The sequence below is a fragment of the Loxodonta africana genome, chromosome 4, assembly GCF_030014295.1.
Source record: "Loxodonta africana isolate mLoxAfr1 chromosome 4, mLoxAfr1.hap2, whole genome shotgun sequence".
Taxonomy (NCBI): domain Eukaryota; kingdom Metazoa; phylum Chordata; class Mammalia; order Proboscidea; family Elephantidae; genus Loxodonta; species Loxodonta africana.
Window position 1 is genome coordinate 169,292,224 of NC_087345.1, and position 23,051 is coordinate 169,315,274.

A 23,051-nucleotide genomic window follows, 5' to 3' on the forward strand; every position below is an offset into this window, starting at 1 on the left:
TTTTGTCTGATATTATAATAGAAACACTTTTTCCTTTTTGTGATTATCAATTATCTACTCTTCTTATGGTTTTGTTTTTTACATTTAAATATTGACTCATCTAGAATTTACTTTAGTGTAAGGTAAGAGATTAGGTACTAATGGTAAAGAGTGCTGTTAACCAAAAATTGTGTTACCCCTTTCAAAATATGTAACTGCCATTGAAACATGGGTGCTCAATGAAGGAGTACATTTTCTAGTCCCCTTTGCTTCCAAGTATGGCCATGTGAACTGTGATCATCTACAGAATATAAGCTGAAATGATATGTGTCACTTCTAGGCCAACAACTTTAAGAAGCTCTCTGTCCCATTCTGCCATCTAGACATGGGTAACAGTGGAGCCCATGTGAATTGTGGTGCCGTAAGTGGACCGAAGCCTGCGGCCCTGAATCATCATGGGCAAGATAGCTACTGACTGACTAGAATCATGACTGTTACGTGATGAGAAATACACTTCGACTGTGATAAGCCACTGAAATGTTTGTGTTTACTTATTAAAGTGGTTAGTACGGCTTTACTAATAAAGAATCCAATGAAGAGACAGCTGTTCTTAACTACTAGTATCTTGAGCACATTTCATTTTATTCAGTGAGCACTCTAGCCACTGACATTAAAACAGAGGTTTTAGTTACCTAGCATTGTAAAAAACCAAAAAAACTTAAACCCATTGCCATCAAATTGATTCTGACTCATAGTGACCCTATAGGACAGAGTAAAACTTCCCCATGGTGTTTCCTAGGAGTGGATTTCAAGGAGTGGTTTTGAAGGAGTGGATTCGAACTCAGACCTTTTGGTTAGCAGGCATAGCTCTTAACCACTGTGCCACCAGGGCTCCTAGCATTTATAACGGCTCTGGAAAAGAGGTGGGTTATCACTGGTTGACTTTCAGTGTTAACCAAACATGTTAAAGTAAGAATTCTATTCACTGCACTTGTGCCATACACATCACTAGGGCAGATGATGGCAGAATTTGAAAGTAAAAAGCAGGGTCTAACCAATCTAGGCTTATTTAAATTCAACTATTAATAGTAATACTTCATTTAAAATAAGACAAACTAGATAGTATAGTATCCAGGACAGGGGAAAACCAAGACTGTTGCTGGCTGCTGGAGACAGATTTAACAATTGCATAGGAAACTTACCAAGGGCCTACCTATATTAAGCAGAGAAGTCCTTCATTTGTAAATATAAATGGATAACCAAAGATGACATTTGAGGAATACATGAACAAGTAGATGCTAGATGAGCTAATAGAATACTTAAAGCAAGTGAACTACAAATTTTTGGTGATTAAGCTGATGTTGAATTAAAAAATATTCAAGCTTCACGGTACGTACTTTCTCTCTCTGCTGTTCGGTTATCAGCTGGATTTTAGAAATGCTTGAGCCTATGAAGAACTACCTTGCAAATCAATCTAATGACCTACAATGGTAGTGAACTACTTTGTATGTGAGTCCTCTATTTTTGTTGCATTTTGTTCAACATCAGTTGTAAATCTTTAATCAAAGTGTTCAATGAATGGAATGCCAAGCAAATTTAAAGTTTTGAAGCTTTTAGCAAACTGCAATTATTGAAAACAAAGTTTGTAAACAGGAAGCTACTGAAATTTCTCATTAGAAAAGTGAGGGAGTGAACAAATTAAACAATGAGAGCTCAAACACTGTACAAGATTTAATTTTGAAATTTTAGAATGTGCTCCGGAATTTCTCAACTTGTGAAGAGAATCTTTTGAGGAGCTTCTGTTTTTATTGGATAAATTTATACTTGGTAACTGGAGTGGAAAGAAATTGAAAAGACCTATTTTGTCACATCTATATTTGGTTTTGGAGCCCTGGTGGCAAAGTGGTTAAGAGCTCAGGCTGCTAACCAAAAGGTCAGCAGTTCGAATCTACCAGTCGCTCCTTGGAAACCCTATAGGGTGGTTTTTCTCTGTCCTGTAGGGTCACTATGAGTCAGAATCAACTTGATGGCAACAGGTTTTGTTTTTTTTTGGGGGGGAGGGCGGTTATATTTGGTTTGGCAAAATATTCAAAATAATAAAAAATAGAGATGACTTATTTGATGAGTTTTGTCTTACAAATGTTTGTTTAAAAATGATATTCTACGTGAAGTAAAAAAAGACAGTACAGATTAAAATTTGGGCTGAGATATTTAAACATCCCTACACAAAACCATAGCTAAATAGCAGATTTTACCGTAGCTAAATAGCAGATTTTTTTCCTGAGCTTACCAGGAATGGCAACATCTGTAAAGAGTGTATTTCCTCAAATATTATGGGCTACAGAGAAGAAGCCATTGAAAGTTTCAACAAATTCAAATTTATTAACCATAAAATGCAAAATTGAAGAATCTATAGCAGACAATTTTATGAAACAACTAAAAATAACAAGAACATATTACTAATTGGAGTCCTAGAAGAAACGCGGAAGAGAAGATTGGCAGAATTTTTTTTTAAGAAATAAAGGCTGAAAATATTCCTTATATGATGGAAAATATCTAGCCACAGATCCTAGGAGCTCAAAAAAAAAAAAAAAAAACAAGAATTTTAAATACAAAGAACACCATTCCCAAGCCAATCATAGTCAAATTGCTGAAAATCCATGACTAAAAAAATGAATGAATAAATAAATAAACCTTAAAAGGAGCTCTTGTTGTTGTGTGCCCTCGAGTTGCTGCAACCCTACAGAGCAGAGCAGAACAGACTAGGGTTTCCAAGGACAGCTGGTGGATTTGAACTACTGACCTTTTGGTAAGCAGCTGTAGCTCTTAACCACTGCACCACCAGGGCTCCTAAAAGGGGCTAAAAAAAAAAAAAAATTTGGTAAGCGGCTGTAGTTCTTAACCACTGCGCCACCAGGGCTCCTAAAAGGGGCTAGAGGGGAAAAAAAAGAGAGAGGAACAATGGTGAATTCTAATCAAAGCATTTCATCAAGAAGAAAATGCAATGGCATCTTTAAAGTGCTAAAAGAAAAACAAAACAACAACAACAAAACCTCTCAAGCTAGAATCCTGTATCCAGTGAAATTATCCTTTCAAAAAAAATGAAGAAAACAGACATTGTTTCAACCATGGGCCAAAGAAGAAATCACTAAGTAAATAAGAATATATTTTGAAAGTGAGTGATAATGAACCCCAACTTATCAAACTTTGTGGGTGCAACCAAAGCAATGCTTAGATTAGAAGGAAATCTGTAATTTTAAAGGATTTTTAAGAAAGAAGAAAGGGGGTAGTTCTACTCTGTCCTACAGGGTTGCTACGAGTTGGAATTGATTTGACAGCAATGGGTTTGGTTTTTTTTTTTTTAATCACTAAATATAGTGACATTAAAATGATAATAAGAATATATCAATTGATCATATAGCTTAACTAGGTAAATTTTTTGTAAGACGAAACATAACTAAAATGACTCAAGAAGAAGTAGAACATCTGAAGAGGCTTATATTTGTTAAGGAAATTGAATTTGAAATAGAAACCCTTCCCATAAAGAAAACTACAGACCAAGATGGTTTTCCTGGTAAATTCTACCAAACATTTAAGAAAATGGAGGAGGGACACTTATGAACTTGTTTCTTGAAGGTGGCATAATCCTGATATCGAAAGCTGAGAAAGACATTACAAGAAAAGAGAATTACTGATCAATATCCCCCATAAACACTGGAGGAAATACCACTAACAAAATATTAACAAATCAAAACATCAATATATGAAAAGAATAATGTGCCATGACTAAATGTGGGTTACCAGGAATGCAAGGTTGGTGTAATATTAAAAAAAATTATTCAATATAAATTACCACATTAAGAAATGAAAAGAGAAAAATGATAAAATATTAATAGATGGACAAAAATCATTTGACAAAACTCAATACCCATTCATGATAAAATATCTGAGCAAACTAGGAGTAGAAAGGAGCTTCTTCAATCTGACAGAAGTCTATGAAAAACCTCCAGGTAATCGTCATACTTAATGATGAAATATTGAACATGCTCGGTATAAAGTTGGGAAAGGCAGTGTTGTCTCCTCTAAGCACCCTTTTCAACACTTTACTGGAGGTTTTATCCACGACAAGTAAGATAATGCAAAAGATAAAAATTACCCACTGCCATCGAGTTGATTCTGGCTCATAAAGATCCTGTAGGACAGAGCAGCACTGTCCCATAGGATTTCCAAGGCTGTAATATTTATGGCAGCAGACTGCTACATCTTTCTCCCGAAGAGTTGCTGGTGTGTCCAAACCACTGACCACTGAGCTAGCAGCCGAGTCTTTTAACCACTGGTGCTACTAGAGCTCCTTGAGATAAAAATTAGAAGAAATCAAATGGTCTTTCTATGCCTATTATATTATTGTGTACATAAAAAATGCTAAAGAAACTACAAAAATCTGCAAGACTAATAAATGAATTTAACAAGGTTACACAATATGAACTATGTATATCAAAACCAAATGTATTTTTATACGTTGCTGTTCTTAGATTCCAAAGGCATCAATTCTTCTTCAGTCTTTCCCATTCACTGTCAAGTTTTCACAACATATGAGGCGACTGAAAATACCATAGCTTGGGTCAGGCGCATGTTACTCCTCAAAGTGACACCTTTGCCTTTCAACACTTTAAAGAAGTCTTCTGCAGCAGATGTGCCCAATGCAAAACGTCATTTGATTTCCTGACTGCTGCTTCCACGGGCATCGATTGTGGATCCAAGTAAAATGAAATCCTTGACAACTTCAGTCTTTTCTCAGTTTATCATGATATTGCTTATTGGTCCAGTTGTGAGGATTTTTGCTTTCTTTATGTTGAGGTGTAATCCATACTGAAGGCTGTGGTCCTTGATCTTCATCAGTAAGTGCTTCAAGTCCTCTTCACTTTCAGCAAGGAAGGTTGTGGCATCTGTATAACACAGGTTGTTATAGGTCTTCTCCAGTCCTGATGCCCCATTCTTCTTCATATAGTCAAGCTTCTCAGATTATTTGCTCAGCATGCATACTGAATATGTATGGTGAAAGGATACGACCCTGAAGTACACCTTTTCTGATTTTAAACCACACAGTATCCTTTTGTTCTGTTCAACCAACTGCCTCGGTCTATGTACAGGTTCCTCATGAGCACAATTAAGTGCTCTGGAATTCCCATTCATCGAAATGTTATCCATAATTTGTTATGATCCACACAGCGAAATGCCCTTGCATAGTCAATAAAACACAGGTAAACACCTTTCTGGTATTCTCTGCTTTCAGCCAAGATCCATCTGACATCAGCAATGTCCATGTCCTCTTCTGAATTCTGCTTGATTTTCTGGCAGTTCTCTATCAATGTACTGGTGCAATTGTTTTTAAATTATCTTCAGCAAAATTTTACTTGCATGTGATAGTAGGATATTGTTCGATAAGTCCCAAATTCTGTTGGATCACCTTTCTTTGGAATGGGCACAAATATAGATCATTTCCAGTAGACAGGCCAGGTAGCTGTCTTCAAAATTTCCTGGCACAGACAAGTGAGCTCTTCCAGTGTTGTATCCATTTGATGAAACATCTCAATTGGTATTCTGTCAATTCCAGGAGCCTTATTTTTTGAAATTTCTTCATAGCTTGGACTTGGTCCTTCAGTACCATCCGTTCTTGATCATATGCCACCTCTGGAAATGGCTGAACGTTGTACCAATTATTTTTGGTACAGTGATTCTTTGTATTCATTCCATCTTCTTTTGATGCTTCCTGTGCTGTTTAGTATTTTACCACTAGGATCTTTCAGTATTGCAACACAAGGCTTGAATTTTTATCTCAGGTTTTTCAACTTGAGACATGTTGAGCTTGTTCTAACTTTTTGGTTTTTAACTCTAGGTCTTAGCACATTTCATTATCTTACTTTGTCTTCTTGAGCCACCCTTTGAAGTCTTCTTTTCAGCTCTTTTACCTCATCATTTCTTCCATTTGCTTTAGCTACTGTACGTTAAAGAAAAACATTCAGAGTCTCTTCTGACATCCATTTTGGTCTTTTCTTCCTTTCCTGTCTTTTTAATTCCCGTTTCCTTTCTTTATGTATGACGTCCTTGATGTCATCCTACAACTTGTCTGGTCTTTGGTCATTAGTGTTCAATGCATCAAATCTATTCTTGAGTTGGTCTCTAAATTCAGGTTAGATATACTCAAGGTTGTAGTTTGGCTCTCCTAGATTTAATTTTCTTCAGCTTTAACTTGAACTTGCATATAAGCAATTGATGGTCTGTTCAGTAGTTGGCCCCTGACCTTCTTCTGACTGATGATATTGAGCTTTTCCATCATCTCTTTCCACAGATGTAGTTACTCTGATTCTTGTGTATTCCATCTGGCAGGGTCCATGTTTATAGTTGCCATTTATGCTGGTGAAAAAAAGGTATCTTGAAAAATTCTACATGTGATATACAACATCATTTCTATCACCAAGGCAATATTTTCCAAGTACTGATCCTTCTTTGTTTCCAACTTTCACATACCAGTCACCAGTAATTATCAATGCATCTTGATTGCATGTTTGATCAACTTTGGAATGCAGAAATTGGTAAAAATCTTCAGTTTCTTCCTCTATGGCCTTAGTAGTTGGTGCTAAATTTGAATAATAATTGTATTAACTGATCTTTCTTGTAGGCATATGGATATTATCCTATCACTGACAGCGCTGTACTTCAGGATAGATCTTGATATGTTCTGTTTTGGACGATGAATGCAACGCCATTCCTTTTCAATTTGGCATTCCTGGCATAGGAGACCATATATTATTCCAATTCAAAATGGTCAATAACAGTCCATTTTGGCTCACTAATTCCTACGATACTGATGTTTATGCATTCCATTTAATTTTTGAGATTTTTTATATACTTGTAAAAAATTGGAAAATGATTTAAATTTAATATTAATTACAATGTCATAAAAAAATAAAAGAAGTGAATCTATAGAAAAAAATTTTTTTTTTTTTTTTAGAACACAACGTAATATCCCTGAGAGAAATTGAAGAAGACCTAAATAAATGCAGAAATAAACCATGTTGATGGACTGGAAGACTCAATATTGCTAAGATATCCATTTTTCCCAAATTAATATGTAGATTCATCAGAACCCTATCAAAATCCCAGAAGGCTTTTTTTTTTTGAGGAATTGACAAGGGCTTCTAAAATTAATATGTAAGTGCAGAGGGCCTAGAATAGCCAAAACAATTTGGAAAAGAAGAAAATGTTGGAAAACTTAACCTAGTTTAAAGAATAGAAAGCTTCAGTAATCAAGGCAATGTGGTATTGGCCTTGCTATAGACAAACACATCGATGGAACAGAAACAGAGCCACACATAAAGGACTGCTAGATTTTTTTGACACAAGGTACCATGTTAATGCTATGCAGAAAGGACAGTCTTTTCACAAATGATGGTGAACAACTGGGTAACTATTATGGGAAGAAAATGAACCTTTATCCAGGTATTTGTGTTCCAACAAACACAAAAATTAATTAGTGGTGGATCATAGACCTAAATGTAAAAATTAAAACTATTAAGCTTTGAGGGGAAAATGATAGGCAAATTTTTCGATCTTCTGACTAGGTGAAGATTTCTTAGAGAGACCAAGTACTAACTATAAAAAATTGATAAAGTGCATTTATCAGCTTTAAAAATTTCTGCTCATCAAAGACACAGCTAAGAAAATGCATCAACCAAAGGACTAATCGACCACATGAACCACAGCCTCCACCAACCTGAGCCCAGAAGAACTAGATGGTGTATAGATTTTTGAATGAGAAACCAATTTGCACTGTAAACTTTCACCTAAAGCACATTAAAAAAAAAAATCTTAAATTTCAGAAAAAAAATGCATCAAAAAGCCACTGGGAGAATAAATAATAAGCTGCAGTTCCACATAATAATCCATGTATGAAGTACAATGAAAATAATATTCCATTTATAGTAAAAACAATATATGAAATACTTGAATTTCAGGCATAAACTTCTAATGAAAAAACAAAGGAAAAAATAACTGGAAACTTATACCTTATACTGGATTGTACAGACTATAAAAAAGATGACAACATTTCCTAATTTAGTAAAGATATTTTAATGTGAGACTAATTTTTCTCAGGATATTTTAAATAACATTTTAAAATGATATTCCAGGTTAAGGAAACATGCCTTTGTTTTAAGTTTATTGACTCTTCTTAGTAGTGCATTTTTATCCTATTGAATTGGGGCAATCAGGAATTCTATAAGTGGCCTTTGATTTGTTAGTGGACATTCAATCAAAGCTTCAGAAAAAGGTTAAGAATACTGGAATGAAAATTAGGCCATGAGCAGCCCCAAACACCATAACAAGAAATATAATCTTAAAAAATGTCCTGAAGATGTATGTGTTAGATGTATATAAAACACATACCCCTATTACTGTTGAAAGTGCACTCTGTAACACTGGATAGCCTAGCAGATACAACGCCTCAATTGCTTTTTGGTTTACCGAGGGCTTAGAACTGGAAACAAATGCATAGCATATGTGTGCACAAAAATCAAAGGAAAACCCTATACAAATGACAAGATTCATCATGGATATGGAATCGAGATTGACATTCCAGAATGCCATGAAACCTGTTACTCCCACAACCACAGAAGCAATAGCAAAAGTTACCCACAAGGAACACACTGGATGAGGAATTAACAGTAAAGAAACAATGAACATAGCTAGTGATGCAACAATGACACTTCGAATAGTGTTTTCCACTATTATAGCATACTGATCAAAATATATGAAGGCCTGGTTATACACGAGTAGGGGAATTTCACACTTGGCAGCGATGCCTCGAAGCTGTTGTAACATCTTCTTCTTATTGGTTGCAGTAGAAACATCCTTGGTCTGAATGAAGGCCCGAGAAGAAACTATTTCATTTGATGATGAAATATTAATATCATATATAAAATTTGAAAAATTATTTAAAAATATGGGAATATTGTTTACAAAAGTATCTTTATCATTTACATCTTGTTTTGCTTCTTCCATATACTGCACGTATGTTCTTAACCAAAACTCTGTGAGATTTTTATCTACATACATATTGTCTTCAAAATCTATCATACATTGTTCCAATTTTTGCCTAACATCTTTATTCCAGTAGTCAACATTTTTAGTAACAACAACCATAACCATGGGGCCATACTCTGAAAAAAACTCTTCCTCTACATCAAAATACGGTGTGACGTAGGAATCGTCACTTGCCAGACTTCGAACATCTAAACCTTCTTGTACTTGGAAACACCCATATATACTGCTTATGATATACAAAAGGTATAAAAGCACTACAAAACACTTGGACTCAGTGCTTGTGAGAAAAGGGCCAAAATAGTCTCTGAAGAACAAATTCATTGGATGGCTGCCACTTCCATCTTCATCTGGGAGAGAATCAAATGGGAAACAGCAGGACCTTTTTAAAGAGGCGCATTTTTGGTCAGAAGTCTCTGCCTTTTTCAACCACTGTAAACAGACTACTTCTCTCTTACCATCCAGGGCCAAAAATGCTCCAAAACAGGTGATGTTATAAAAATAGCAAAAGAGCAGGGTTGTTCCTGTGTAGATGCAAAAGTATTGTACGGACCTGAAAGAGGTCACAACCCCTGTATAGAAGGCCAGGACGTTGGTGATGGTGGTGACTGTAATGGACACTGCCGCCTTTGAATAGACACTGGACAGTCGCTGTCTTGTATTATCCATGAGGTTGGTCTTCTGCCAGGCAGAAATCATGATAAACATGTCATCGACCCCAACACCTGTAAAAAGAGAAACTGAATATTCATAACAAAGGTGATTGAAAATTAAATATATTGACTCAAACTCTTTTGTTTGTTCATCTGTGAAGGTCCTATTTATCCTACCCAATCTCTGCTTAGATACCACCTTCTCTGTGATGCTTCCTCTGATTGCCTCTGAATCCACGACAGAATTCATCATACTCTCGTCTGTAACAGCTCTGTGCTTTGTACATACTCCTGTTATTTGCACATAGCACAGTGTACTTCTAGTCTTCACTTAACGTGTTTTTACGATGAGATCAGGAAACCTGCTTGACTGAGAAGTTGAAGCAGGATTAACAATGTATCTTAGATTTCACTAGACTGCTTGAGAGATCATTTTCTCCCGTAAGCCATTTTCACACCAAAACACAAACATATACAGCCAACATTCTGTTGCTTAAAATATAAGCTGGCCTTGTATGTTCTACAGTTAGCATTGGCTATCTCTGTGGTATGATCTGAGTGGCACTGTGCAGTTTACACACACATACACACACACCCGGCAGTTTTTCTTCTACTCTGTTTTTGATACCTAGAATGCTATTATTGGAACTTCCTTTGCCCAGGTAAGGCCTTATCCAATTAAAATGCAAATATTCCTGATATCAGAAATACGCATCAAAGTAAATCTTTAAAATCTTTTGCATATCAGTGCCTGTTGGATTAGATCCTCTCCACAATCATGTTTCATGATTGGTTTGGAATAGAGAAGAGAGTAAAGCATTCGAAGACACGCATCACTGAAGACCGGGAAAGAAGGACTACCAAGAATAAAGGGCACTAGAAGGGACAGCGTGAGCATGTCACCTCCCTCAAATTTTCTACTAAAGCTGACACAACTTTCACTCAGCTACACCTTTGTTTTTCTGTGTATTGATACAAAATCAGTACTTGGAACTGAAATGCTGATCGCAATTTCAACTCTCTAAGCTCTTCCTGATGGATTACATGCTGAAACTGGGAGTGCACTGGAAATTGCAGCATAGGCCCTACTTCAAATGCTCTGTGGGTAAGATCAAAGTAGAAGGATTCACACTGGCAAAGTCTATGTAGTCTGCCAAAAGCTGCATCCTGGCCTTAAGAATTCCAGCTTTAAGGATTCCAGTTGTGGTCATCCTGACAAAAGAGGAGATTAAGAAGCACTAAAGACAATTAACTCACTGATAACTGTTAGGCATTTAAAAACTAATTTTATTATTTATAGAAGCTTGCTCAAAATTTGTCTTGACACATTTCATGCTTCAGTTATTGAAACTGCACACACATACACACACACAGACGTGCTGGCTGTGGCGTGCACTGAGTGATGAAGTCTATGTGTGCACTAGGAGTGTGCACTCTGAAGAGCTAGAATAAATAAAGTTACACCCAGTACACAGTTTATCCACTATCTCCTCCAGGAAACCAAATATTATTTCCTTCCAAGTTGCTTATTTTCTAAAATATAAATGCCTTTGTTTTCTCATGCTAAATGTAAAATAAATTCTGAAAATATAAAAAAATACAAAAACAAAATGTAAAACAACTATAATTCTACCTTTCAGGGATAGTCCTTGCTAACATTTTGGGGTATAACCATTCAGGATTTGTTTTATGCAAATACACATGTATAACTATCTCTATTTCAAATATTTCATCTCATAACCTGCAGTTTCCTTTAACATTATATATCTGCCTCTTTTTAAGAACTGAATAAGATTCCAATATTTTAATATGCTATGCTTGATTTTGACTGATCCCATATTGATAAGGGATTAGGTTGCTTTCAGTATTTTCCCATTCTAAATCACACCAAAATGAACATACTCTACATTTTGAACACTTGTCCAATTATTAGTGGAAATTCCTAGAGTGAAATTGGCGGGGGAAAGGTACTCACTTTTTAAGCTTTTTATTCATTGTTGTGAAATTGGACTCAAAAAGTGCGTACCAACTTACACTTCCAGCTAAATATAAGTGTTCATTTACATATAACTTCCCAAAATCCTTCAATTTTGCTCATATTTGTGAATCTAATACAAAAATAGAGTGTCTTGCTTTGATTTAATTTGCATCCTTTGATTATTTGAGAGATCAAAATTTTTTCTTACATTTTAAGTGACTTGCAGGTTGTTTTGTATGTGGGAACTGCTTTTCATGTTCTTTATCCATTCTTCCAATGGGGCAAGAGATTTTTTCAGCTATTAAGATGCTCATAAAGAATTCAACTGTTTTTCCTGTATGCTACTACCTCACTTTGGCTCTCTGTAGATGCACCTAAATTTAATTGTCTTCTCCAGTCTGACATGAGCTCTCTGATGGTTAAGATTGTGTGTCAACTTGGCTGAGCCATGATTCTCAGTGTTTTTATATGATCACTCCCATGATGGAATCTGCTGAGTACCAATCAGTTGAAGGGGCGTTTCCTTGGGGGTGTGGTTTGCATCCAAATATATGCAGACGTTCTGGGTTTTTACTCCCTCTGGATCCTGCAGCTGCTTCCCGTTCATCTGACCATAGGTTCTTGGGACTTGAGCTATCAGTTTATCTACCGGTCTTGGGTTCACTAGCCCCTGTAGCTACGTGAATCAGGAGAAGCCTTGCGGTCTTGCCTGCCAATCTTGTGATTCTTAGATCTTCACAGCCTGTGAACAAGAGCTCTGGTCTCCTCAACCTGCCACTCTTGGGTTCGCCAGCCTTTGTGCCTACGTGAATTTAGAGAAGCCTCTATCCTGATCCATGGACTTGTGATCTTCCAGTCTCTACAACTGCATGAACCATTTCCTTGATATAAATCTCCCTCTATAGATATTTACACACATTACTGGTTTTGCTTCTCTGGAGAACCCAGCCTAAGACAAGCTCCTTCTGTAATCTACCCCACACCCCCACATACACGATGTGTAGGCTCACATTTTTGTTTTACTCACCTAGAATAAGAAATGGTGAATTTGCAACTATGATCACAAATGGAACCCCCATGTACAACATCAGGCCAAAGCCGCTCACTACTGCCAAGGCAACGGAAATCACTCCAAAGATTGCAACCCACATTTTGTTTCGTACACAGTCAAACCTGTAAATTAGGAGGGAAAAATCATTTGTGGTGGCAGTGTCCATATTTAAATTCTACCAATTCTAATCTTGAAGGCCTATTCAGAAACCTCTAGGGCAATAGTTCTCATATTTGGCTGCGGGAGACCTTTAATTCCCAGGACCTACTAGCAGTGGTCATCCAGTGGTTAAGAGCATGGCTGCTAATTGAAAGGTCAGTAGTTCATACCCACCAGCAGCTCCATAGGAGAAAGATGTGGCAGTCTCCTGCTATAAAGATTAACTAAACCCACTGCCATTAAGTCAATTCTGACTCACAGTGACCCTGTAGGACAGTCAGAACTGCCCCATAGAGTTTCCAAACTTTACAGAAGCAGGTTGCCACATCTTTCTCCCATGGATCAGCTACTGGGTTTGAACTGCCAGCCTTTCAGTTAGCAGTTAAGTGCTTCACCACTGCACCAGGGCTCCTTAGAAGCACTATGGGGAAGGTCTACTCTGTCTTACATGGTTGCCATGAGTCAGAATCAATTTGATGGCAGTGGGGGATCCCATACTAACTGGGGGAAAGAAAAAGGGGAGCAGGGCAGGAAGTTGGGAATCTGTACTTTTACCAAGCTTACCAGGGCGATTCTTATGCAGCCAGCGCAGCACTGATCCATTGACTGGCATTTCAGAACCACAGAAGATCATTAATTAATTCCCCTCTGATCTTCAAAGGATTACAACAGGCAATGGAGGGCAAGCTCTCCCAGAGAAAGAACCCATACCCAGTTGTCTTCTCATCTATTCCCCAACTCCAAGTAACCATAAAAATAATCCTAAATAGCTTCTGCATTTCAAAGCTATTTCAATGTATTTTGTGTTTACAGAAAAGGATGAAAGCCTTCTTCGAAAACATTTTCAGGTTTCTCCTCTGCTGGTGAAGTAGACTCTCTGGAAAAGTTGCCATTCATTGCAAAGGAATTAGAAATGGAGTCTATTTTGAATGATCCAACTGATGCCTGTTTCCTTGTCAGACCAACAGAAATGGGGATATATATCTATATACAAGATTTTCCAAGTATGGCTTCAGTGCTCTACCTCCCTACCAACCACAACATTATGTTTTTAAATACAACAACGTCTGGTTTTAGATTTTACTTTTTGGGGGAACTGCTTCAAAACAAATGACTTATACTTGCTCCAGATAATTTTACTAGGGAAAGAAAGTAAGCTTGGAATTGAAGACTAAGAGAGACAACAGAGGAACTGGAGCCACTGATTCCAAAATAGGAACATGACCACAGACCTTCATCAGACAAGACTACATTTAACCAGCTAAACTTTCTAAATATTATTAAAATTTCTGCACTGTGGCGGTACATCACTCTTTCTCAGCCTGCTGGTGCTACCAGTTAAATTCAGGGTCCCAACCCAAAACACACATAAAAATTCCAGGGCTAAAGTAAATTATGTTGTTACAATAAAATCTAATTAAAATGAACATTTTCTTAAGATAAAAATAATGTTTTACAGGCTTTAAGTAAAAAAAAAGATGAGTTTTGAAGTCAGAAAGATTAATGAAGATAAAAGTGATATATGACATGTTTTTTCCCCATTCTCTCGTTTCTTTTTTTTGGTGAATTTTTGTATGATGTCTCTTATTGGCTATAGTGACTTAACCTTGACTACTTACTGTGTTGACTTTCTCTAAATGACCTCTCCTCTAATGGTCAATAGGCAATGGGGGGAAAAAGAACACTGTAGGAGTCTGATGTGTAAATCTGTAGATGCTCCAGTTCCCAAGAAGGACCTTTGTTTAAGCAGTTCATCAGAACCACCTAAGGAAGTTCTCAAAAATTTAGATTTTCTGGAAACTAGCCAAAAAAAAAAAATTTTTTTTTTTTTTTAGCCCCGCAAGTTCTGATTCAGTATGTTTGCAGTGAAGCTGCAGAATCTGCATGTTTATAATTGTCCTCAGATGAGTCCAATGCTCAGGTAGATTTTGGCATCACTGGCAGCAAAATCGCTCATTTCCAGAATGTTTTCCTCACTAAGCAGGGAAGTCTTGTCAGGAGTGGCATAAGCAGGGAAAGGCTAAATTAGAAATTACTGTACTTAAAAAACTATGTATGTGCTTAGTGAGGGAGCTGCATTTTTCTTAAAAGGTAATGGTGTCTATCATGAGTAAATAAAAGCTTATACCGCATTTGAGAAAAGAAAGGTTTTCAAGATTTCACCAGAATTTGATCTAATATTTGGTATAAATTTTCTAAGTTTCCAGAGTATCAGATAATTTTGAAATACTCTGGAAGCTCAATAAAGCATTCCTTGCCTTAGAATGAATGAAGTTCAATTTGGAGCATAAATTTTTGTAAAAGTCTTATTATTATTCAAATGACTTCACTAAAATCTGTCTAATAAGGGCCCTGTATAAGGTAACGCACGTGTGCATAAACTTCACGTGTAAGTGTGTGTAAGCAAAGCAGCACAGGGATGTCTTAGAGACTAAGAGGCCCCCCGCCGGAACAGAGATAAGAGGCCCTCAGTATAGCAGAGGAAGGGAAGCAAGGGGCTTCCAAGAAATCTACAAAAGTACCCACTGGAGAATCAGTTTTATATTCAAGCCCAGAGAAGGCATGCATCAGACCATCATGGCAGCATCTGTGACTCAAGAATTTTCCTGTTCCCTTTCCTTTCCTTGGAGCCCTGGTGGTGCAGCGGTTAAGAGCTCAGTTGCTGACCAAAAGGCCTGCAGTTTGAATCTACCAGCCACTCCTTGGAAACCCTGTGGGGCAGTTCTACTCTGTCCTATAGGGTCACTATGAGTCAGAACCTACTCGAGGGCAACAGGTTTGTTTTGTTTTTTTTCTTTCCTTGAGCATCAGGAATCAGCTCAACAACAAGGAAAAGGAGAGGAGGTAACAGAAGAATCCTGGCAAGCCCTTTTCCCCACTAAGGACTTATCCCATGCAGCATATTTCAGCTAAGGGTGCTGGGGGTAGGGGTTGCAAAAACTTTAAGCTCAAATTAAGTTACCACTTTTGTTTATTACATAGACATGGAGATTTAAATTCTGACTGGAGGACTCTGTAGTACCCAAGAATGGCCACAAAATTGCTGAGGTCTGCCTGAATTTTTATAGGGCAGAGGAAAAACCTGCTTACTTACAAAATTTAAAGGGAACAACCAAAAACCAAACGAAACCCAGTGCCGTCGAGTAGATTCCAACTCAGTGACCCCGTAGGACAGAGTAGAACTGCCCCATAGAGTTTCCAAGGAGTGCCTGGAGGAGTCGAACTGCTGACCCTTTGGTTAGCAGCCATAGCACCTAACTGCTACGCCACCAGGGTTTCCAAAGGGAACAAAGGGACACGAAAAGTTGATTTATGTTTATACCTCACGAGTTCTACTTGTTTAACATGTTGGTTACATAAGCATAAAATAGTCTTCGGCAGACAAATATAAATCATTTTCTAGTTGCCTTTTTTTTTTAACACTAGCCTATCTGCATTACTGTACACAATAATCTGTAAAGATTAGACTATAAATTTTTATTTTCAGAACTAAGTTATAATATTGGTGCCTTGTAGATTCCATACTATTTTTAAAAAATATCTACTTTTAAAATTTATCTACCAAATTCAATGAAACTAAGCTTTGTTTGCTTCTTTATTTCTATCTCTTTTTGTTTCTCTGTTTTCTAGAGCATGTAGTTTTCCTTTCCAGAATAATGACAATTATGAGGTAATTTACTAACCCTAGAGTGATATCCCCTGTACTCATTTCCCTTTACCTACTGGGGCCTCTTCTTCCTTCAATCCACAGAGTTAAATTACATCATTTGATCCTAAACCTTCTTATCAAACCCACTGCCATCGAGGTGATTAAGACTCAATAGCTACCCTATAGGACACAGAAGAACTACCCACAGGGTTTGAGGAGTGGCTGGCGGATTAGAACTGCTGACCTTTTGGTTATCAGATGAGCTCTTAACCGCTCCCTCACCAGGGCTCCTAAACCTATTTACACATGAGAACCTCCAAGATACATTTTTTGATATATGGATTCCTAGATTTAATCCCCAGATACTTTGATTCAGGAAGGCAGGGCCTAAGAACACATACTTTTAGGGCTCTGGAGATGACTCTGACATGAGAATCCCTGGAATAAAACAGTCTCCGTGGTTCCTTTTACATCTGAATTCTACAGTTTGCTGGTCATGTTCATATTTTAGCTTTCTCATCACAAAAGCTCAAACCAATCTTAATGCCTAGACAACATTTTAAGCGCTCAACAAGGTACACCCCACATCAACACAATGGAGACACCTAAATCAGTTAAGCTTATTTTCTTATATAGGTGCTTTCCAAGTGGAATAATTAATAAGATGAAATACATATGGTAAAAAGGATATGCCCAACCAAATGGAACTTGCCACAATTTCTTTTTAGCATTCCATTTGATTATACACTACTGCTGATGGTCAAAATAAGAAGAGTCATCAGGCTTAAAACGGAAGAGCTTAAAAAATTAAGAAGAGTGTTTTACCTGTAGCATGACATGATTGCAAATAATATGATTAGAAGGTATGCCAAGTGAAACAGAGGAACCACTGTCTTAGAAGCTGCCTCAAATTCCAATTGTCTGGAAAGTGACGTAAAGTAGACCGCCTGCCACAAAAATATTTACTTAGGTAAATAACTTTTAATTCCACTTTTTTGCATGTGAGTTAGAAACATTATTGAAACACTGTCGTTTCTTGATCGAAACAACATGTTAAAATGAAGTAAAAGGTCAAAACATGCGGGTTATGATTTTAGAATAAAGAAGAGTAGCGCAGCTTAGCTTCCTCCTACAAGTCCATGGCGTACTTTCCAAAGTTTGTTGCAAACTTCCAAAGTTTTAAAACTCCTGCTTCACAAAATTTGAATTTTATATAAAACTGTGAAGTCTGGAGCACATTTGTAACTGTGGAAACTACGGCTTTTTCTAACTTTTTACTAGGGTGGTATCTTTTACTACTTTAATTGCCTTGATATCATTTCAGGGAGGCCTAGTATTTAAAGGCCTTTTCCAGTAGGTGTGTTGGTCTGACTAGGCTTATTTAGAAGTATTATTAGTAGGGTTGTTGGTCCAACAATTACTGACCAGCTAACATGTGCCTAGCACGTGCTTTATCTACGACCGACTTGAAAAATGCCAAGTCAGTTATCTCTTTAAACAACACAATGGACTTTGTGCCTAACTGTTTTGTTTTTTAATCCCAATGAGTTCCAAACAAGTGTTAGGGGCTCCCAGACACCAGCAAACGCCTTAGCTAAAAGAATTTCAAAGTAATTTTACTAGAAAACCAAACCTCGAAACTAAATGTGAAGATTCATGTTTCTACCGCACAGGCCTACTCTGAAGCACAAAGGATTTGTGTTATCAACCAGAATGCTACCAAGGATTTAAGATGTGTGGCTTCCTCCAGAGCGTTAACTAAAAGTACCAAACACAGCGGAGTACAGCTTTAAATCAAGGGACCCACCCCAGCAGATAGCCAGGGAGTGCTACTGCTACAGTCCTTCCAGCAAGTCATCATCATCCCACCTTCTCCTGGCCTCTCTCTAAACCCCGGCCGCCAGGTACCTGGATCTTCTTCAAGGCTAGCCCATCCTTCATGTCGCTAAATTGGTTCAGGAAATGGATCAACCACTTTTTGCTCTTCTCGTTGTCTTCCGCTAGCTCGGTCTGCAGGTAGTACTGCAGCCGTAGGGCTTTGGCCTGCACAAGTATCTGGTTCTTTCCCTTCCTCTCGCCTAAGATGATTCCTCCAACGAGGCGCGTCAGGTAGATGACCTGCTGGTTGAGACTGTAGACGGGGAAGGTGATGTTTTTCAGGTTCAAGTCTTTCTTCCGCTGCCAGGCGGCCAGGAGCGGGTTGGATGGCACGCACCCGCCCCTGACCTTGGCGCACACTTGCGTGTAGTGGATGCGGGTCCCGTCTTCCTGGACCACGAACAGAGCCTGCACTGCGTGGTCCAGTTTACTGACTTCACTAAAGATGTCAGGTTCCAACAGCGACGGGGTGTGGGAGAACGCCAAAACGCTAGCGAAATTGACTTCGGTGCTCTTCCTGGTGGCGGAGAAGCGAAGGGAGTCGTTGGTGGTGAAATGTCGCTGCACGAAGAACCGCTCCTTCTTGGCCGGGCTCCCCACCGGGGAGTACTGCTCCTCCAAGTTTTCTTCCTTGTCCTTTGGCAGGTGGACGAAGCCAGTGCCTAGGAGGGCCGTCAGCACCAAGGGCCCCAGCAGGAAGAGCCAGGGGTGCGAGCCCACCGCCCAGCCCAGCCGTTGGAAGGCGAGGTTGAGCGGCGCCTCCAGGCAGTCGGTGTGGCAGCGGGGCTTCTTGTTGACAGACTTCTGCGACCGCCGAGATGAGCTCCGCCGCACCGAGACGCGGCGCAGCTGCGACTCCGAGGTCGCCGAGAATCGCCTCCCGGAGCGCAGTCGCTCTGACGCCCGCCTGTCGAGCTCCGGCTCGTCCCGTGCCTCCTGCTGCCCTGACCCCGACTCTGGCCTTTGCTCCGCGACAAGCCGGGCCTCGGCTTCTGGAACTACCTTCGCGGAGGAACTGAGACTCATTTCCGGGAAGCACAGGCGAAGTTTTCAAACGGGACGGCGGCTGAAAACGGAGAGACGGGGCGGGACTCCCATCTTCACCCCGCCCGACGGTTTCTGGGAGAAGTTCTAGGGAGTCTGTTTGAGCTCGGGCTGCTCGCGCCCTGACGGTGGAGGCCTCGTTGGGGAGCACGTGGTTTGTGCTGTCGTCTGTAGCTTACCTGGCCGGAGTTCGTTTGTGGCTTTCCTATCCCCTAACCAGTTCAGTTAACCTACGACCCTTCTTAAAGGTGAATGAAATGCATGCCCGCCCTACGCTGAACTCACCGTTGAATGGGAGAGAGAAGCTTGTGCACAGTCACAGTCTTACACAAAAGGTACAGCTATTACATAGAGGAACAATGTAAGAATGAAGGCTGAGTTCTACTCAAAGCATTGCATCAAGAAGACAGTGCAAGGACATTTTTAAATGGCTGAAAGAAAAAAAAATCCTCTCAACCTAGATTTCTGTTGTCAGGGAAATTATCCTTGAAAATGGAAGAGACTTTAAAATGATAATTGGAAATATCCATTGACCACTTAGCTGAGAGTGGTAAATTCCTTGCAAGATAAAACATACCCAAATTGACCCAAGAAAAAGTAGATTTGAACAGCTTTATTCTTGTTAAAGAAATTGAATTTGAAAGAGAAAACTTTCCTATAAAGAAAACTTTGGCCCTAGACGACTTCACTGGTGAATTCTAACAAACATAAAAGAAATGATACCAACCATATATTACGTATTTCAGAAAATAGACAAGAAGGAATAGTTGCCGACTTGTTTCCTGAAGGCAGCAAAACCTGACTTCAAAACCTAAGACATTACAAGAAAAGGAAATTCAGACCAATGTTCCTCACAAACATCGGAGCAGAAATCACTGACAAAAAAAAAAATTTTTTTGTTTAAATCAAAACAGCAATATAGTCTACTAACCAGTAGACTGTGGAAGAGTACTGTTGAATTGCTAAGGCAAATTGTTACCATAAAAGAATGACAATTAAATAAAAACATTTTAGAAAAATAGACCTTTCAGACCCTTAAAAAAGCTATTGAAGAATACACTTCAACAAGGAAAGATAGGAATGCAAGAAACAAAATTGAGCAAAGAAATTGGTAAAGTAGGTAAATACAAATAATGGAAAATTGCGAATGGTTTTAAACACTGTATACTATACTTTTTTTTTTTTATACTATACTAGGCAAAACAGAAGCTCAGAGTTAAATTATCCCTTTTTTATAAAAAAAAATATTTTATTGTGTTTTCAGTAAAGGTTAACGCAGCAGTTTAGGTTCCATTCAACACTTTCTGCACAAGTTGTTCAGTAACACTGGCCACATTCTTCAGGATGGGGGAACATTCTCATTGTTTCAGTTCTGGTGGTTCCATTTCTGTTAATCTCGTTTTTCTGCCCCCTTACATGCTCATCTTTCTTTTAAAGTAATTGTTGACCGTTTGGTCTCATATAGGTGATTTTTTAAAGGAGCACAGTACTTATGGGTGATATTCATTATTTTTTTGAGCCACTCTGTTATTTAGCTATAAGGTAACCTCGGGGACTAGTTTCAGTACGAGATTTGAAAAGTATCTCCGGGATAATATTGGAGCCATTGTTCCCTGTCCCTGAGTATAAAGAATGTGACCCAGCTGGAGCTGGACTCACAAGGACCCACAAGGACTCACAAAGACACATCAACTGGGCCCTGAGGCATAAAGACAATTGCTAGGATAGTCTTGGAAAACATCTTTTAGGGAAGCTTTTACATAAATTATAAACAGAGCATGAAAGACCCACATACCTTCCACTCTTATCTTTTTCTGTTAGCATTTAGTGAATGATAAGATTTGTTAGACCAGTGAAGACCCTCCTGACTATTGTTACTGAAACTTGTAACAGTGATTTTTAAGAAAGAAAATCAAAATGTAGAATCATGGTGATTTGGCAGTATTTAGCCAGTCGGTGAAAAAGTGAAACTTTCAATGATTCTACCCATTTGTAATGTTAATATATGCAGATGATTCTGTAATATTCTTTGGGCTTGGGCAGACATGCCTCTGGCAGCGTGCTTGTCCATTTCCCACTTTTGCCTCTTGGAACATGTGCTGAATAAAACGTTTCTTTTGCTTTAGTATATTAAAAAAAAAAAGAATAAAAGTTTCTCTGGGCAATAGTCTTGGGGAGTCCTCCAGTCCCAACCAGTCCAATAGGTCTGTTTTTTTTTTTTTTGTTGTTGTTCTTTAGGAATTCGAGATTCTGTTCCACATTTTTCTCCCATTCTATCAGGGTCCTTCATTGTGGCCCTGGTTAGAACGGTTGGTAGTGGTAGCCGGCCACCATCTAGTTCTTCTAGTCTCAGGGTAGATGAAGCCATGGTTCACGTAGACTATCTGCTCTGTAGACTAGTTTTTTCTGAATCTTTGATTTCCTTCTTTCTCTTTTGGTCCAGATGTGTAGAGACCAATAATTGTATTAAATCATTCCTAATATTGTTAATATGTCAGTATTCACCAAGTGGATCTGAAGTGGCAGATGGTTATTGACCATCCCATAATAGTTGTTTTTCAGAAAAGTCTACTCTTGTTATATTTTTGTTACAATGTTTACAACACTTCACCATGGCTGGTTGATTCCCCAGGTTTTCTCTTCTCCTGGCAGGAGGCCAAGGCGCAGGTGCACCAACTGCAAATTTACCTGCTATAGAACCTTCCTTGGGTGGCAGTAGGGAGCCATCACAATTTTTTTTAGGGCTATGCACAGTATTTTTAGAGCTGTGGGCAAAAACTCATTCACAAAAATTACGTGGACTGCGCACCATTGCAGGACTGAAGATCCTCCCGTCACTGCTCATGAATATGTATGTCACTCCCTATATAAGGAACAAATCTGCCTTAGTTCAGGGAACTGGCAGCCTTAGGTCCTGAGACCCTGCCTGCCTCCCAGTTTGCAAACTGTGAATAAACCTTTCTGTTCTTCCAACCCCGTGTCTGGCTGACTTCAATTCGCTAGTCTACTGGGCGAGAACCTATTAGTTGTTGGCTTCATTTGGGACCCCAGATGGGACACAGCAGAGACTGGGGCTCGGGTTAAGTTAGGTCTTGAAACCTCAGAAGGGCGCCCTCGACCCTACACTGGGTCGGCAGGACTTTCTGGGCGGCACCAACCCTGGACTGTACAACTGGTGAGTCCCCAGTTGGAGAACAGAAACCTTCTGATGGCACGGTGAAACAAGTACCTGTTCTAAGTTTCATTTTGGAGTACCTACTTGTGTCTTTGGTCATGGGTGTTACTAGGCCTTGTGGTGATCTTGCTGTGTGCTGGGGCTGAGTGAGGGCATGGGTCTCTATCTGGTCTTTTGTCTTGACCTCTGCATGTTCTTTTTTTGTTGTTTGTTTGGGATCTGGTTATGGGATCTGGTTAAGGAATATTGTCTGTGTGTCTTGGCCTCCCCCCCCGTTTGTCCCGTGTTAGCTAGGATGACTCTACTGGCTTGAGTCCAAGACCATCCCTGCATAGGACGGTTTTCTCTCTGTCTCTCTCTTCTAAGGACTCTACTGGAACATTCTA

At 38.8% G+C, this 23,051-nt stretch overlaps 1 protein-coding gene across 1 annotated transcript; it reads right to left on the reverse strand.

Annotated features, from left to right (window-relative positions):
- Positions 1–2,598: 2,598 nt before the first annotated feature.
- Positions 2,599–20,162, reverse strand: LOC100667679 (patched domain-containing protein 3). Its single transcript, XM_023548732.2, has 4 exons — positions 18,477–20,162; positions 17,394–17,515; positions 12,737–12,882; positions 2,599–9,803 (listed from the first exon to the last, which is right to left on the reverse strand). The coding sequence occupies exons 1-4, from the start codon at positions 19,470–19,472 to the stop codon at positions 8,299–8,301; spliced, it is 2,769 nt and encodes a 922-aa protein (XP_023404500.2). The 5' UTR covers positions 19,473–20,162; the 3' UTR covers positions 2,599–8,298.
- Between the last annotated feature and the right edge of the window lie 2,889 nt (positions 20,163–23,051).